At 34.9% G+C, this 19,573-nt stretch overlaps 1 protein-coding gene across 2 annotated transcripts in view; it reads left to right on the plus strand.

The window, feature by feature from the left end:
• NCAM2 (neural cell adhesion molecule 2) overlaps window positions 1-19,573 on the plus strand; it is a 276,313-nt gene that overhangs the window by 239,577 nt on the left and 17,163 nt on the right. The window contains exon 16 of one of the 2 annotated variants that reach the window (XM_039385372.1): window positions 6,418-7,048. The exons of the other annotated variant lie outside the window; for it this stretch is intronic. Within the exon in view, the coding sequence (XP_039241306.1) occupies window positions 6,418-6,524 (107 nt within the window). The 3' untranslated portion in view covers window positions 6,525-7,048. Of the gene's footprint in view, window positions 1-6,417; window positions 7,049-19,573 lie in introns of those variants that run through there. 2 annotated transcript variants of the gene reach the window in all.

Genomic DNA, 19,573 nt, shown 5'->3' on the forward strand with positions numbered 1-19,573 from the left:
AAAACTATAGTTACGTGACTATGCCATTCCCGTGGACAGTGAATCCACAGCTCTGCTTGCTAGGGAAGTGTGCAGGTACCAACTCCTGCCTGGTAGTCAATTCCATAACACAATATGATTTTCCTTTAATAGCCTTAGGTCTGGAAAAGAGCTTGAGGCTGCAAATTACTGTCTGGCATCAGCAAGGTGTATAAATGAGACAGACATTCCTTTAAATTTTCCTGTGGTTGGCCTCAGCAGCCTCCAACTACAGATCTACTTGATTTCGTGGTGTCCGTTCCTAGGCCTGTAATATGGTCTCCACTCACTGAGTCAATCAAATTTGTGATTAGTTCCTCAGAATTTGTAATCCTTTTAATGAAAGTTCTCTGGTTTTCTGAGGGTTTTATCAGTGGAAACTTGCACTGACTTTGAGAAATACTCAGCAAACCAACTTCTTAAAACACTTTGCTTTAAATAACTGTATGGATAAATATATTCAGGTGTATATATATATATATATTATTTTCTGTGGTCAGCAATTTCTATATCTGTATTTCAGACTTTTCTTAGGTGTACGAGCAGGTATTTTAGAATCATGTTTGAAGAAAGAGCAGCATAGTCCTAAACATAGTATTTTTACGTATTCAAAAATCTCACTAGGGATGTTAGTTGGCAGTACTTGCAGGCAGGTGCAACTCTTAGATCAGTGCACTTGCCTCTGAGTGAAGTCTTTATCACATTTTAGATACTGATCTCTGATATTTCAGAAAATTTTCATCTGGCTCCTCTACAGTGGTAAGCTTCCTAGGGATTCTCAAAGGAACTGTGTGCCTTAGGTCTTTATCTGTGTCAGGACAGCATGGACTAAACTCTGCAGCCATAACAAACACTCTGAGTGCCACCAGGAACAGCCAAACTCCATCAGCTGCCACAGCCCATTTTTATGGGCCCATTTACTCTTTTTTCTGCAGGGTGAAGACAGAGACCCTGTCTTTGTATCCTGCAGCTTGTACAAAAGTGTCCAAATCTGCTGCCCTTCTGAGCCATCACTATTGCAACCTAAAAACACATCCACAGATTTACAATATATGGATCTTAAAAGAAGATGAAATGGAAGGTGTTAAAAAGGGATACTTTCTGCAAGTGTCAGATATATTTTCAGAGATTAGTGGTAAAAAATTTATGTAGGTGCTATCTTCCAAAGGCTTTTATCCAGTCAGTGCTGTTACTTTGAAAGGCCAGTAAGTATATTAAAAATGGCTGCAAGTTGTGTTCTATCATAGTTTTTTTCTTCTTCGTTATAAGTTAATAACTTGAAGCAATAGTGGGAAAATAAAATAAATAAATAAAACCCCAACATTTGGGGATAATAAGAACCTCTTAGATCTGTTTTTCTCACTTTGCAATATTGGTTGGTTTTGACTTCCAATACTGCAGGAACTGTCAGAGTACTTTTTTATTCACATTGCTGGAAGAGTTTTAATCCCTTGTATATCTCATTTATTTTTTTTCAGTGAATGTGTGTCACCATTCTTAAAATGATATAGTGATAGACAAAAGAGAGACAATAATATGTGGAATTTTCTCTCATCACCACTGGTAGCAAAGATGATACTCATCATGCCAAAAAAGATTTTTATCAATAGCTTTCACAAAAAGGCAGCTTTAGGATCTCCAGTGTTCTTGAAATGAATGGAAAATAAAAATAGCTCTTATCATTTCTTTAGCTATGTGTGTATATATTTGGGTTTGCCTTTGTGTATATACATTCTATGATGTATTTCATTGACAAAATAGAGCTTTTGAGCTATACAAATGGTATTTTGTTCAAATAGAAGCTGGCGTAAAGTTTTTCATCCAGAAACTGAAAATTACTGAGTACAGCAAAACAGAACTAAGTTTCCCTGATGCTCACAATTTTCTTTCAGGGAGAGTCTTTTTATTTAATTTTGCTCTAAATCAAGCAATTCAATGACTTTTTTTGGGGTGGAAATAAATGCTATATGATTCCATCTGTGTAGATGGAGTAGGTTTTTCTTCCTGTCACATCTTGCTGCCAAAGAGCAGACTCTCTTGCTGCAGATACTCTCCTTCTCTCTCACTTCCCTTCAACCCACGGGTTGTATGAGACTCCCTGGGACATAGTTTCCCTACCTCTGAGGGAAACAGCCTCCATTCTCTGGAAGAGTTGACTTGACCCTGACCATGCATCAGCAAAGGGAAGCCAAAAAGCCACCTTCTTCTTTCATGTTATTTACTCCACCACAAAAGTATGTAACAATTGTTGACTTACCATACCTAGGAATAAACTTCCAAACTGAATAGTTCTTGGGTCCTTTAAAGCACTTTAATTAGATTTCAGATCATTTCAGATCTGTTTGAAATTGGATTTTTCCTGATTACAACCAAGCTTCAAGGTCAGGGTATCATTTAAAATCATGATTACATGACCAAGGCCTCTGCTGTCATTTCCACTAACCTTTCTTGCTGCAAGAGCACTTTGCTGCCTCTTGTTCAACTTGGTGTCCACCAGGACCCTCAGGACCCTTTTTTGCAAAGCTGCTTTCCCACTGGTTGGTCTCTAGCCATAGACTGGTAACCAGGGTTGCTCTTTCCCAGGGGGAGGACTTTGCACTTCCTCTTGTTCAACTTCCTGAGGTTCCTGTCAGCCCATTTCTCCAGCCTGTCCAGATCCCTCTGTGTGGCAGCTCAGCCATCTGGTGCATCAGCCACTCCTCTGAGATTTGTGTCATCAGCAAAGTTGATGAGGGTACTCTGCCCCATCATCCAAATCACTGATGATGTTGAACAGGAGGGGGCCCAACATCTACCCCTGGGTTGGCTTCTGGTACTTATTCTTAGTTGTAGGAAAAGTTATGTTTCATCATTAAAAGTTAAATTAGGAGAATTGTGGGGATTTGTAATCATCTTCTATTTTATTCTCTTACCATAGAAAAAAAGGTAGAATGGCTGCCAGGAGCTCCTTGAGTCAGGACTAAGAGTCATTCCTTATGTGCGGCTTATAAATTGCCTGTTTGAATCTCTGGAAAAGGACTGTAGAATTACATTATTTACCAGTTTATCAGGAATAATGTTTTGGTCTGATTTTCAGCTTGTGGTTTGTAACCACTCTGCTCTTCCATGTCTGTGTTTTTGTGTACATGCACAAACATCCTTCAGTTTGTGGCTTCTAATAACTTTTGAATACAGTTGATAATTTCACTAAATTTTTCAGAGAATGGAGGCTTCAAAACTAATCATTCCTGCAATTTTTTCCAAAACAGTTATCTAAGGAAAGAAATAAGATTTTCTGTTGTTCAGTAGGCAAAATATTGCATTAAAACTTTACACAACTGTAATAATAAGAATACTTGGGGGAAAAAAAGTTTTAACTTTCTGACCCTTGTTCCTTACACCAATTTGGATAGCAACAGTAAATTTAAATCAAGGGGGAAAAAAAAACAAAAAAGCACAGAAGTTTGAAAATATTTTCACAGGCAAAATTTCAGTTCCAAGGATCTAAAATTTTAAGACCATAAGTACCTCTTTTGCAATGAGTCTGTGCATTACAATTTTACTAGCTCTGACTAGTTTGTTTTTTAGCTAAATCTAAAATGAAGAACAAAATGCAGTAGTGAAAAAGGAAAGCCTGGGGGATTAGTTCCTTTGCAGCTCTGATCATTTTCCCAAGGCAAAGAAGAGCTGCAGCATTACCCTTGTGAATTTACCTACATCATTTTCTCATAGGCTGAAGGATGTTGTAATTCCAAAATCAGAGCTTGAAAATGAAAACTTGTATCGGATTTTTTGTTCAGATCATAATTCTGAGATAAAAGTGTAAAGTCTTTAGCATATGTTGCTGTGATGGAAGAATAAATTTTTAATTTTATTTTCTGAAGAGTAGAAGGATAGAGAGATGAAATATGTATTTGAGATCTCATGCTTTGAGTAAAGCAGTTGGTAGGAATCATATCAATCAGATAAATTAATATCTAAAACTTCAGAAGGATGGCAGACCCCACAAAACCTATTTGCTTTTGTTTTGCAAACCATACTAGAATTTGCTGAGTAAGAGCCATTTCTCATCAAATCCTGAAGAGGATCATTGTTGAAAGTGATAGGACATGTTCTTGCTGTAGGCTAAAACCAGCTGTGTTTGCTCCATTCCCTGCAAAGACTAAAGTTGTTACATGAAAAGGGATAGAAATCCCTTACTAAAATTGGTAGAATTTATTCGATATGAATCAGAAAAGGAGACAAAAAGGCTTGCACTATCAAAGATGTCAATGGGAAAAAAAATACACTATTTTTTTGTAAAATCTAGTTCCTATGGTACAGCTATCACAGCCATTAACTACCACTGAATAGCAAAAGAGCAGCAATCAAAGAACTGGTTTGTATTCTCAAAATTTCCTCTTCAAAAGGAATTTAATTCTTTTTTTCTTTTACCATATAAGTTTGCTCATCTTTTTGAACTCTGTGAGGTAAAAAGAAAATCATCATAGATGCCGAATGTTGAAGCACCAGGCCACACTTTAGAAAAATGGTATTCTTATTCAGCTTGACTATTTGTTATAGATAATTGCCAGCATTATGTTGCTTTATAATTAAAATAACCCTGAGTGCCAATTAAAAGATGAAATAGTTAGGTATATACCCTAAAAATATTTAAAAGCTAAGTTGAACACTCATAATTTCTTTAAAAATGTGTATCATTGAAAACAGCGCAGTAAAAATATGGGTGAGGATGGGATAAAATCCAGAGCTGCTCTTAGTTTATTTTTATTGCTGTCTTTTCTACTTGATAGTTACCTACACTCACATGTATGTTTGTGAAAGAATAGGGACGTTCCTGTCATAAGAGGATAATGCATTGGTTAAATATTATGCATCCATGTCCCAAAGGCAAGTTTTCCACCCGATTATATTCAAAAAACAACAGCTCTGTGATTTAAGCTAAATATGAGGTGTATTGCAAAAATACCCCAGAAGATTTATATCCTAAAACCTAAAGATCCTTTTATTTTGGGTACTGCTTACATTCTACATGTTGTGATCATGTACTTGTGGAAAGAGATAATTATTTATCTTCCACTGGCCTTTCTCTTCAGACTCTGAGCTCTATAGATTGAGAGACATACCCCAATATGCTTCTGTTTGGATGTCAGAAATCATCCTTTCCACTGATTTCAGTTTTAAGCAAATCCTTTTCAATCTGAAATAATTATAAGGGACTGATATAATACATTTTAGCTTAATAGTTTTCTTCTGCTTACACTAAAATTTCTTAAAATTCACTTTTAAAAGTAAATTTATAAAGGCATAACCAAGGTTATTGTTCATACTACACAAGATTTTCTACATTTCAATTTCTTTGGAAGTGTCTTTTGAAACAGTAGCCTAACAGTAAGATTAGTCACTATCCATATAATTACTGTATTACTGTAGCTGGAAAAAAATAAAATCCAGTCAATATATTATATTGCATAAACTTGACTGTATTATCTACCAAAAAGTTAACTTTTAATATAAATATTAGTAGAAAATATACATGCAAACTTCATGTATTTCACCAGATTGCATCCAGACGTTACAGTCTGACTTGAATGTCTAAGAAACGACTTTGTTCCCACCCCGGTATTAAAGTCAATATCTAATTACCCAGCTGCCTGTGCTAATTGCATTGGTCACTCCTATTTCAAGTGGACCTGTGTCCAGGTTATTGATGCCACTTTTTACAGTTGCCCATTCTGAATGCCTACGATAATTCAGGTACAGATGAACTAATTAGCAAGGAGAAGCAGATAAACAAGTTTGTCCCTTCTTTAGCCCTGTGCATGAGGGAATTGTGTAATTGTTTACTCTTTCACAGTTTCTTCTTTGAGCCTGTGTGCTGTTGTTTGTCCTTGCTTTAAATAGTCACTGTTTCTGATAGATGTTACATGACGGTTTCGTGAGTTCCAAGTACCTCCAGCATAAAAATCACATGGAAGGTTGCCTTTAGATTGGGCTTGGCTGAATTGTTTTGAATCTCAAGGGGAAGCAAGAAACATGCTTCAGCTTAAGTGTTTAGATAAATTGTTTTAAAGATAGCCCAAAGAGTTTACCACCTTAACTGCTGTGGAGAAACACATGTTGCTGCTATTCAGGTACACCTTTTCCACAGTTTATTTTTCACACTTGGCCAGAGCATTTCAATGGTTAGCATTTCAGCCACACTTTAATTTGATGTTTCTGTTAATATCTTTCTAGTGATTGTCTTTGACACAATGTAAATATTAGGATTTTTTTCTCTTTTTTCCTTTTCCATTGTCACTTTTTTTTTCCTTTTGATAATCTCTTTTTCATATTGTTTCAACCTTTTCACTTTTTTTTCTCTAAAATTTACTTCTTTTTCACACTCTTGATATTCTGTAACAATTCTTATCCACACAGATAGATGCTGTGAAGCTACTAGACGTGAAAATGGAGGCCAGTCCCTGCAGCTGAATGCTGCTGTTTTCTCTCTCGTTGTAGTCATAAGTTTCTGGGGCATGTTTTGATACTGTTGATAAGGCAATGAATATGTGTTCTTCCTTTTCCTCTTCATTTTATATTTAAGGGAAAATAGAGACCTTAAAAAACTGTACTTTTCTACAGCTCTTCTAAAGTTTCCACTCCTAGTTAAGATCCCAAATAGTGTAATTGCTTCAGTCTGTATGTGCAAAATTCTTCATCTGGATTTTTGGAAACCGTGTGAGTTTTATGAAAAATTCAACAGATGATTCTTGACCCTTCAGTCTGACAGAACTTGGAGAATGAGACCTATTGAATTTGATCAATGTGATTTGATTCTATTTTCTGAACTATATTTTGATTATAAGAAATCCATGCAGAGACTTTACCATTGTGAGTCACGTGGCTTTCCAATACACCAGTGATTGATTTTGCATGAGAGCATTGTTATTATTTATTATATTAATACTTTGCACAGAGTTGTCCTTGTACTAGTTCCTTCCATAATGAACTTAAAACTTTATGCTTAATAAAAAGTGTTCAAGGCCAGGCTGGATGGGGCTCTGAGCAACCTGGTCCAGCGAAACATGTCCCTGTCCATGGCAGGGGAGTTGGAACGAGATGATCTTTAAGGTCCCTTCCAACCCAGGCCATTCTATGATTCTATACGTCTGTAGACACGTTTTCTTTCTAATGGATTTTAACAAACATTTCTTCCCCAATTAATTATCTAGGATTGCTTTAGTTCATAGTGCTTTAATTTCATATTCATTTCCTGTGCCTCTCCACTGCCACGTCTCAGCACATAAAAGAGGTCCCTGCCCACCAAACTCATTTCTTGTGACTGTAATGGTGCCCCATTCCATTCCATGGCATCTGTTGGACTTGAAGCTCCGGGGGTGGGGAGGTTAATTTTGACCTGCGGTAAAAACAGAAAGGAGTATTTTTTCCTATTTTATACATTAAAAGCATGGTAACTAGAGCAATGTAGATAGAACCTTAGCAAAAAATTATTTTATTTAGTAAGAGTCTGTGAAGGCTTTTTGCATATATTTAATTTTAAAATTTATATAGTTGTCCAAGTTTATGGCTTATTTCTCTGTTGCATACAGAATAATCCAAGAAAGCAATGCACTTTAAATCTAAGGCAGAATTAAATATTTATTTTAAGATACTTCCCTTCAAATTGTTTCTAAATATAACAAATACGATAAATAAACTGTGTATGTTGATTTTTTTCTCTCTTATAGTTCATACCTTTTGGGATTTAATAAAATCCTATAACTTCGAAATTAGCTGTTCAAATTTAAGTATTTATCTTCACCCAGTTACAGGATTTTCTTTTTTCTAAGAAATAATGATTATGATTATTTTTGCCAGTTTCAATTTATTTTTAGAAGACCTTACTTTAAAACATCATTGGTAAAACCTCTCCTCATCTAAAACAAATAATAAACATTTTAGATATTGGTCTATATCAGAAGTAAGATGTCTTCAGAATGTATGTGTGTAAATCTAAAGACTAATTTATGGACAGAAATAATTTTTAAAAAAATTACGTATTTAGTGTAATGAAGTAGCTGGAATTCAAACAAAAGCTATTTTAAAAATATTGGCTTTATTGTGATGTCTTTCTGTGTTAAGTGGAGCCACTCTTTCATCCCTGGCCCTTGCCACTCTGTTTTGCCACTTTAACCTAATGTAATGACATTATTTGAAATTAATTACACTGACATGTGCCTGGCAATTTCTGTTCTAATTTTATAAGAGTAGAAACTTTGGGTTCCCAGTTCGAGTCATTCAGGTGAAAGCCTTTTTTTTCCACACACAAATGTGAATATATGTATTGATTTTGCCATTCAGTTGTATAAGTGTTATTCTTCTAACATAATTTTTTTTTTTATGCTTAAGTGTTTATTGAACCAAGAGACAGTAAGTATGGAAGGATAGATTTTTTTTTTTTTAATTAAAGTTTTCTCTTTAACTGTGCTGCAGAGGATTTGGAATTACTAACTACACATCAGTTACCAAAGACTTTCAGATGTGAGAACACATTTTCAATTGAGTAAAAGTCTGACAAGTGCTGTTGCTAATGCTAAATTTATTTATAGGGAAAGAATCACCTTGGGCAGGAACTTTAGCAAGAGGTGTAGGGTGGTTTTTTTTAATAATTTAAAAAATCCACATAGTGAAAAAGTTTGTTGTTGTCATTATTGTCACTATTGCTGGTTACCACTATTGTGGCAACAAAACATAAGACTACAAGTACATCTCTACTTACAATTGGAGAACTGATGTTTGGCACATATGTAGTAAGTAGATGCTGCTTGTCCAAAGGGGGAAAGAAACCACTGACAGGGACTGAATGCATATAAGGAGACAGAATTTTCTTTTGTGGACACAAGAAAGATAATAAAGAGCTGTTCTGAACAGTAAGGAAAATCAAATTGCAGATACAATCACAACTAATGAGCACCTGCTACTGGATTAATCGGTCTTATGTAAAACTTAGATTGTCTCACAAACTGAAAATTAAAATAGGGTCTCATTAAGGTTGCACAGCTGGTATTACCTTATTTTGCAACATTTTCCTAATTTTCTAAAATTTGAAAGAAAGTTTTTCTACAAAATATTTTTTAACCTATTTTTACCTGTCATATACTTGTCTCTGTTCTTACTTTTTTAACAAAATAAGACAAGACAAGACACTACTACAGGTATGTATAAAAGAAGAAAAATGAAAATTTCCATATCGTTTTCCTACTCTGGTTAGACATTTGAAGAACTCTTTACCAGCTGTAAATTTATTATCTTAGGAAGTCATTCTAACATTGTAGATAAGTAGACAAGATAGGAATGAGGGCGCAGAGACTGATCGACTGTGAGCTCTCCAAACATATTGTGAAGGAGATAATGAGAAGCCTTGAGAAATTTTAGAAGCTAAATATACATTATAAATGACAAGTTGGCTTTTATCCTCTACGTCACAATGCCAGTGGGATAAAGAGACAAATTTGGATCACTTATCTTTTTTTCCAACTGATAGTAGCTTCAGCTGGAAACTACATAAATTTCCTCCATTAAGTGAGAAAAATTTTAGGTCTGCTCCAATTTAAACTCTTCTGTGCTTTGCATTTTGAGGTTATCAAGCACTTTGAATGTGATCCTTTTCTTTTGGCCCTCCTCTTCCCATCAAAGTCCAAAGAGGATGAGTTAAACCAATATTATAGGGATTATGTGACAGCAGGGCCAGGCAGTTCTGGGCAGTGACCCAAAACCTCTGTAATGAGAAAGAAAAAGAGGAAGAGAATAATGTCCTTGGGTTGTCATGTGTCTCCTGAGATGAATAAATAGTACAGCTTTGTTTGTAGTTCTCTTTATGAGTGTTTCATAATTGTATCTTTAAAAACAATGAGAGTGAGATTATTTCACAATATTTTGTTCTATCTGTGGGAATATACAGAAGATTTTGAACTCCTGGCTTCTTACAGACTAGCACGAGGGAAAAAATGAACTCAGACATTTGTGAATTAAATCCATAGGTATAGACTGAGCAGCCTAAAACTGTAATTTAAACTGTATTAAAATGATAAATATGTTGTCACAAATTGAATTTAATATTCTGCTGACATTAGTACTTAAATGTTAGATAAGTAAATTTGTTCCTTTAAATGTAGTAATTGTAAAACAGATTTTGGGTTTTTATGATTGACAGTGTAAAATGTTACCCTTTTTTTAACATTGTCACATATTTTGAAATGCTAATATTAAACTGTCTGTAAGACTGAAGTCCTAAAATATTCTGTGCTGAACTTATGCTTTAAATCCAAATTGGTGGCACAGAAACTTAAAAAGGGTAATGATTATTCTGTGATATAGCAGTATATCTCTAAGGAACAGTATTTTTAAAATGTTCTCGTTTACAACCTTTTGAGTCTAAGCCTGGCTTCTTCCCTAATGAGATTTTATGTGTTGTCTTTCTTGTTTCCAGAGTTTTGACAAGTTCCTAACATTTACAAATTATTCACAAATCAAAGTATTTACATAATGCAACTTCAAATGCGATCCTTCATTTATTGCAGTAAGGTTATTAGAATATAAATTGCTGTCTCTCTAAATAGGAAAAATATTGCCCAGAAATAGACACATATACTGCATACATTGAAAATAAAATATAACTTCTGAGTGGTTTTATGAGACGGACAAAACATACTATTACCAAACAACAAAATAACATTCCATTTCATTTTCCGATGAAGGTACAAGGCCAAGCACTGATGAAAAAAATATGACATGCATATGAAAAATAGATAGTTTGAAGATAAAGAAATATAGTTATTTAAGTATGTATGTAACCTTATAACCAATACTAAGTCAGATTCCTGGGTGCAGGTTTCCATCATGCAATCCTCATTCACTCATTTTAATAGCTCCACTCAAAGGTTTATGCAAATGTAAAGTTAACTAATTAAGCCTAACAAAACAATTTTATTTTTTTTAAAACATAATAGAGAGCCATATACAATTTGTGATTTTTCTAATAGTCTCCAATCTTCTACACATTGTCCAGTATGATTTCTGATTGCTCATTTCTTCAGAATTTTTGGGAGCAAAGGAGAAAACAGTATTTTACGAAGCAATTCGAACAATATCAAGGCAAGTGTAGCTTCTGAGGTTTATAATGACATCACTGAAATCTTTGCTACATCTAGAACTCACCTACATTTACCACATTTACTTATTTACTTTCTACATTTACTTCATCTATTTCATTTCTCCAGGCATGTAAGGAATGTCCAGTTTTCCTTTGGTATTTATCAGGCTTAATATGTAAGTGATGGAAACTCACAGGGAAAAACCTTTTCCTTTTAATGCCAATGACAACATCCTAATAAACCTGATGATCTCAAGTATGAAGTGTAGAGATCTACCAACTTGGCCTGTCTAGAATCAGCAGCCATCTAGAAACTGTGCTTGAGACCTATACTAGGTTTAGATATTTTATGTAAACTAGATCAAGGAACTGAGGTAGGAGTATCCTCATTTCATTTTCATATGTTCTAAAGCCATGAGAAACTGTAGTAGTAATTCTTGACATCATAGTCCCATTATGTTGTATGATATTAACAGTTCTGTATATTTATTTTACATGTTTAACATTTCTGTGGAGGCAATTTTCAGTGCCTATTTTATTTTCATATTATTTTAAATATAATACATGTCTTAGGTGTCCTATACTACAAGCAAAGTAAATCTCACTGAGAATGTTTCTAAGAGCATTACAATTGCAAATGTATACAATGTACTAAAAGCTAATTCTGTGAAAAATACTGGAAACACTGCAGTGTCTGTAAGTTTCTGTTTTCAAAAACAGTGTGAAAGGCAAGAAAAAAAATCTGGATTCAAAGTAGTTTATTTTAATTTGTGAAACAATTACTTTATTTTTGTCTTTTTCATATTTCACTGCCATTTTGCTCCACTAATTTCTTTTACCCACGCAGCACGCAGCACGCAGCACGCAGCTGTCATTTCTGCTTTTTCCCTGAAGAACCTGTGCATGGTGTAACTGTAATGTCCCTCAGCATCTTTCCAAACACAATGTCATGAAATGTATGTAACTTTGTGCATCTTTCATCTGTTGTTCAAATTTCATTTTAGTTTATGCAACTTCTGTCTTCATTTTTGTAATAAAGAAAACTGACTTAAAGCATTTCAATCTGTATTTTCTTTATTACTGATAAATGCTGGGGTTTTTTTCTTGTATTATCTGCATTATGTATTTTGTAACTGAAGAGATTTTTTAGCATTGTATCAACATTTTTATTTCAACAATGTTTTTTCCAATAGTGAATATGAAACACCCATACGCACAAAACCCAAAACAAAACCAAAAAAAAAACCAAACATCACAAACCCCAAAAAGTCACTAAAAATAGAATTCCTGAATTTTACGTTTGGTTGATATTAGGTGGCTGCCATGCTGCTGCACTAATGGAGCAAGTATGTGAAATGTCTGTGCAAATATGCAGCCTGAGCACATGATCCACACTGATTTAATCTGCCTGCTTGAAACAGTTGTATCCCCAAAGGCAGATGTTTTACTACTGGGAGAAACTATATTGTTACACAACTCTTTTGTACCAAGTAGGGCTCTGCTGGCAGTTGCAGTTGTGGCAGTGTGACTGTTTCAAATAAAAACATGCACCATATATTGGCAGCACTCATAATATTAATGCTCTTTTTTTAGCTAACGATACACAATAATTATATACTTAAACTATTCCAAGTATTACTTCTCGAAACTGTTGTCTTTGAATTTGCATCTGTCTTAAAGAAAATGCTGTCAAAATCCTGAAATACTTTATCAATTCAAATACAATCCCAAGATAGTTTGACTGTTTTTCAGGTCTCCCAGCTACAGTGCTCTGCCTGCAGCTGTCATCCACTATAAAGATGCAAAAATCTCTCAGGTCTCTGTGGTATGCTCACAGTATGATTTTGAATTCTCCTAAATAAAGCAATTAAAATAATTTATCCTTTTATGTAATAGCAGTACTGAAACCACACATAATTGTGTGTTCTCAATACCCATGTCAATCTTAATTAATCTGCAGAGGTTCTTAGAAATTCCTCCAAGAAACATGTTCAGTAAATCTGCTGTCAGTTGGAGTGGAGGAAACTGGGACACAGGAATTTGCTTCCCCAAGGCCTTCTAAAACCTGGGTGCAGGCCTGATACCATAAACCCCACAGAGCTGCCATGGTTGTGCAGCCTTTCCTCCTCAGTGCACAGGAGGACTGGGATCTCTCTGCCCTCTCTTCTCTGAGGCTTCCCATAGAAGGAGGCAGCGGTAAAAACATACTACAGTGACTGAGCAAATACATGAAAAAAGGGGCTGTAATTACCTGATAACTCTTTAGGCATATTAGAAATGCCTCTGAAGGCTTCTTAGGGATAGTTTGATGATGCCAGGAATACTGTTTTTTAAACTTTGTTTAAAAAGTAATAAACAACAACTCTGGAGAGTATTTTCACAACACAGCACACTTTTTCTAGTAAATGAGGCCTCCTTGCCTTTCCCCTGTTATCCCTCAATGGCCACAGACAAGACATTGGCAGGAAAACTCAAGCTGTTATTTACATTACTATTCTTTCATTTAGCTCTTGTATCAATGTCTATTAAGACAACCTCCAATAAGAAATGATGTAAAGAGCCATTAGAGTAAATGAGAACTCAAGTCCTACTTACTCAGTATATCCTGAGAGAGTCATGATACAAGAAATTTTCCTGTAAAATTTAAAGGAAAATAGTATTTTCAGAAAATTTGTTGGCAAGAGGATCTCAGTCATAGTAAAGAAAAGCTCCCTCACTCAGATAAGTATCAGAACATTGCAACATTTCTGACAGATATCATTTTAGACATGCTTATTTTAGTAGATGACTTCTGTATAACTGATAATTGTGGTGGCACCACAGACTCCTTTGACTGTGAGTGCCCATCTCTCTGTGTGTTGTTGTCTCTTTAGTCTGTTCTTTACAGCTACTCTTGCTGCCAGTGAAAATCACTGAAACTCCACTGCCATCCAGCTCAGATTTCATTGGAAATGGGAGAAAATGAAGATCTGTCATTGTGGGTGGAAGGAAGTTAGAGGAAACCACCTTTTCAGTTAGTTACCTCAGAGTCCATAATACTGTCCCCTTATTTTTCAAAGCTGTGTGTCAAGTGTGTCTGTCAGAACATATTACTCAACTGTGCAGTACAGAGCACACACATCCTCATGTGCTTGTACAGTGCCTTCAGCTGTATCTGTCCTAGCAGAGAGTTATAGGAAAAATCACCGAGGAAGAAAAAGCATTAAAATTAATGTTGATTATAGCTTTGTTAGCATCTTTTTGTATTAAGGAACGGTATAGAAAAGAATAATACTTACTGTCACATTCTCTTTTGCATCGAACGTTCCCCCAGTAAATGTTGTACAGAATCATATTAATTTTTTACAAGTTGATGCTGCAAATGTAGTGATTTGTTTATTTAATTTGAAGGTAGACATGCAGCTGCTGGGCACTTACCTGGCTTAAAAGCCCAGTTTATTGGTATAAATTGCTAAAAAGAGATCGTGGTCTTTATTCCCTTTTGCCTGCCATGATTTTTATCTCAGTAAGGAACAGGAGTGCTTAGTAATAGAAAGCTCTTGGACAAAGCTAAGATATGGTTCCTCTTCTAATTTATAGTCTTACAGCATCATGCCAATCTAACTAAAAAAGGTGCTACCTTCACATGCTACCTTCACATGCTACCTTCACATGCTACTCAAGATAGAGTTCATTCTTCATTTGATGGGTGTCACACAGTCCTTGCGTCCCGGTCAGCCAAAGTAAAGGAGCTGGAGCACAAAACAGCTCTGTCAAAGCCCTCTTGGAGATTTCCTGTTGGAAAATGAAGGAGGAAGATGCTTTGACTTGCAAAGCTGTGCAAGTCCCACAATATAGGTATATCCATTTTCAATACAAGGAAATGCAAAGCATTAAAAGGCAGTGAAATATAGGTATAAGATATAATGAAAAGCCATCATTTGAATATTTGCGATTCCCCGCCTCTGACACCTCATAGTTTTGTATACATATTGTATATATTTTTATATCTGGGATGGACCTGTGCTACAGATGTATGTTACCTGTTTGGAATTCTGTAACATTTCTGATGAATTCTTTTGGTTTTGCCATTGTTATTTTTCTCATGATAGGCTGTTTTCCAGATGTGAATCCATTTGTCTGGGTTTTCTTTTCCCATCTCTAGCCCTTTAGCTTGGCAGAGCTTGTTCTAGCAATGGTCTTGCCCTTCCACTGTCATATTATCAACTGGTAGAAAACAGCTCTTTAATTTTTTAGTACTGCATTATGATTGTTCGGATGCTCATCAATGGATATGAAATTTTAAGATCTATGTTTTCTGTCTTTTTAGAGGTTTTGATTTAGAATATGCATTTGTAAGCCTTTCAGTCTAAGTTCCAGATCAGATATAAAATTCAAGACAATATTCATAGGCAGTGCAGAAACAACTCTTATGGTTGGGCACCTTTTAAGAGTCAGTACAACAGTGCAGTTCAAGAAGACGACAAGCAAGAGTATGTTTTTCCTTCCTTCAATGACCCAGTGCAGTATGTTCAAATTCCTCCTCTAGTTCATAATTTTTAACTACTTCAGCTTGAGAGCATTTCTTCCTTTATTTTCTGACTGACCTGAAAGAAAGGACAAAATGCATGATATGCCTGCACTCATGCATATGTAGCAGCCAGGTGCTTCCCTATGAGCTTGGAAAGTCTTTTATATCATTGCCATTTTTCCTTAAAAATTTAAATGACTGGAAAAGGGTGGAGACTATGTAGAATCATCTATCTTTCATCTTAACTTTAATCCATGTCTGCTAAGGAGGAGGGGAAGGGAAGAAAGGCACAAGAAGGTGCTAACTTGCTTTTTTTCCCCCAACAAAATTAAAATCACTGAACATCTGAAAGGGACCTCTGGAATTCATCTTGTCCAACCTCCCTGCTCAAGCAGACTAGTTATTATAAAGCTTGCAACTATTATTTTATTGTACCAGCAACTGAATATATAGAATGTGATTCTGTCAGAGTACAGCGAAATTCTGTCGCCTCCAAGAATGTACATTGATATAACACCATTCTGAATATCCCAGTGTTGCCTGTTTAGGTCCTGTCACTTTGTGAGAAAGCAATAGCTTTAGTTTTCCATGTATGAAGTTTTCCATGTATACCTGTACACTGGAGCAGCCCAGAGAAGCTGTAGATGCCCCATCCCTGGAAGTGTTCAAGGCCAGGTTGGATAGGGCCCTGAGCAGTCTTGTCTAGTGGAAAGTGTCCCTGCCTGTGGCAAGTGCTTGGAAAAGGATGATCTTTCAGGTTCCTTCCAACACCATTCTGTGATTTTGTATACCTGTACAGATGGTGACTCTCTAGACCTGCTTCCCTTTAGGGTAACCAATGGAGACTCCTTAAAGGAATTCAGTCTGAATTTGCATTTGAGGGGCCAGAAAATTTATCTTTCCACTTAGTTCTCTTCACTGGAAAATTACTTTCCAAAGCTCTCCATTGCTCTTTCCCATCAAATAATGATTTCTGCAAAAATGTTCAATTATTTTATTAGACATCATTAGAAATATTCAACAAGTGAGAACTTGAACATTTCCAATACTTTCCGTGACATTTATATAAACTTGCTCCAGGGGTTTTTTTATTACATTTCTGAATTTTTTTTAGATCTTATTTCCATAAGTATTCATTGATAAGCACTTTTTCGAAGAAGTGGATGAATGAAGTGACTTTAAGGTTGTCGGTTTCATTCATTATCATGCCAAGGTTTATTATATTACTCATGCCACATTCTCTATAACAAAAAGCATGTCATTTTAAATTTAGCATATTTTTGACAAATTATAATTAAAACTTGCTCAGAACTCTGGAACTTACACTTTTTTTTCTCCAAGCAGTGCTTTAAAAGGCTCCCTATGGTTAGACTATTAAGTCAGGTATACAATAATTCTTTTCAAAAAATTGCTAAGAACCTATTCTTTCACATTAACGTTGAATTTTTATGATTTAAAATAAGTTTGTTTTCAACTAGGAAAAAAAATTGTATAATGTATAAATACTTTGTTATTTTAGAGCGCAGAGCGGAATTAGTATTTTGAGTCCATTTAGTATATACTGGAACACTAAAAAACACCAAAAGTGTAAAATCATTTCTTTAATTTAACTTTCGTTTTGCATTGTTTAAGAATTGTTGCAGTAAAGTTAAACCAAATTTAATTTAATGCAACACTTTTTTTGATAACAAAGGTGCTTTTCAAAATTGGTGGAAAGGCTATATGTAGTATGACATTAATATTACTTCCAGTCATAGAATTAGAGCTCCTGTTGATGTCATAACATTATAACATTATAACATAAAGTTTTAAGAAGAAAATTGACATTGTTTTGAAACCATAGATATATTAGTATATGATTTTTTAAAGCAGTTGGGAGAGGCCTAAACCTGCTTTAATAGTAATTTGCATTAGTTTTACAACTTTTGTGGGAGCAGATAGAAAAGTACAAAATCTTAAGGAAGAACAGAATTAAGCCACCAATGAACTTTTAAAACACTAATTGCATATGTTTTCATTAAGACTGAAAATAAACCATAACATAGTACTTTTAAAACACAAGACAGTCCAATTTCTACCTGTCTTCAGAAGAAGAAAGTAAATGAAGATACTTAGACAGGTCAGAAGGGTGATAACAGCCATGCTCCTCACCCCACCACAGGATGTGGCCACGTTCCCGTTATTCAGAAATCAGACTTATGAAACAGAAATGTGTAGGAACAAATGGGTTTCAAGTAGGAAAAACAGGACTTGAGACAGGTAGGGCAGTGGTAAGGATGGGGAATGCTGAATGTAAAGGAAATTATCTGTCACGAAGAGATAGAAAAAAATATGTAACAGTCAAATATTTAGGTCTCACATATACCGAGAAGATCAGAAACAAAAAACAGTCTCCCTCTCAACTATGGCAAGTATTATACAAAGGAGGAATATTGCTACTGTAAACATTTCCTTCACTTGACAGTGAAAATACTGTGTAGGCTTTTCTGTCACTGAGTCATTTGGGATGGGAAGCTTGCCACTTCACAATGTTCCAGTAGCACTGGAAATGCTGTTCACAGCAGTGAAAAATGTATCTCCCCGTAGTAAAGAACTCTTAACACTGCATTAAAAATAAAGAAAAATCCTAAAAATAAACCAGAAAAAAAACCAACAAATAATCCCTTTTAAAATATGGATTAAAAGACACTAATTTTACTCCTCCACATTCTGTTTGCTGGTCAAGAACGTACAGAGATGAAAACTTCACAGTATAAGATCTCTAAAACCGAACTCTATAGTATTTACTGGTATTTTGTCAGTTGAAACATATGATCTTTTCAATAAATAGGAATTGAATATCTACTTATATCTTCCTGACAATTCAGACTAGTAAATAAAAATGACTGAAGCTTACAAAAGAAGCCATCAAATAGGTGGGTGGATGTATGGATAAAGTAAGTTTTGGAAGATGTATCAGAAATTATAATAATTACCTAGGAATGTTGAGGTTAAAAAAAGGGAAGAAAATGAATTAATGTGAAATGTCAAACTTCCAACATTGCTGATGGAGCAATGCATAAATGTTACTTTATTTCATTGCTGCACCATTATTTTTGTAATTCATGTAGTGTTTTTTAAGTCTTTCTGAAGAAAGCAGAATAACTTTGAAGTAATATCTGTCTTTTTCTGTCTATCCATCCATGTAAATATATACACTGAATCCTGGCTTATTGCATAATAACACTGTGAAGAACACTTCTATAATAAAACAACCCATATAATGGACAATGAAGTCAATTGCATAAGAAGTAAAATGCTCCCCTTCTTTTGAAAACAGTTCTTACTTTTCCATTTTAGAGTCCTACACTAAGACTAGACTAAGAATGAATATTTATGTATTTAGAAGCCTGCAAAAAAAAATTTCAAATTATATTTGAAATGGTAAATAGATATTAAAATTAGTTAAGCAGAAAAATGAAAGCTTGAATGCTATGCTTAATCTGAAAACAATCCACAATGTTTTGGGGAGGCAGAAGAGAAAGTAGAGGAAGATGATATTTTAAAGCAGTCACATTTCTTTATTTATATTCTGTTACATCCACTGGAGTTTGCTCCAGGACAGAGTATCACACTAGGCAATTGTCACCGGCCAATTTCTGAGCCAGGTGACAGCCTCTTGAATTAGCTGGTGCATGAACCATTGCTGAGCTGGCTTTTTTCCCATAGTTTATTGATCAGATACAAATCCTCTCCTGTATAAGGGTCATCTGAGTTCACAGACACAGCAGTGGTTGTTCTCCTGAGAATCACACTATTCAAAAGAGTTTATAGTATTGCTGTCTGTTATAGAAATATCAACCAAATCAAAAAATTAAAATAATTTTTTTCTGAGTTTTGTAATAAGGTAAAATAACTAAGCATCAAGTCTGATAATACAAACACAGAAAGAA

This window comes from Pipra filicauda, unplaced genomic scaffold, assembly GCF_003945595.2.
Source record: "Pipra filicauda isolate LSUMZ 115617 unplaced genomic scaffold, ASM394559v2 scaffold409_size848515_pilon, whole genome shotgun sequence".
NCBI lineage: Eukaryota > Metazoa > Chordata > Aves > Passeriformes > Pipridae > Pipra > Pipra filicauda.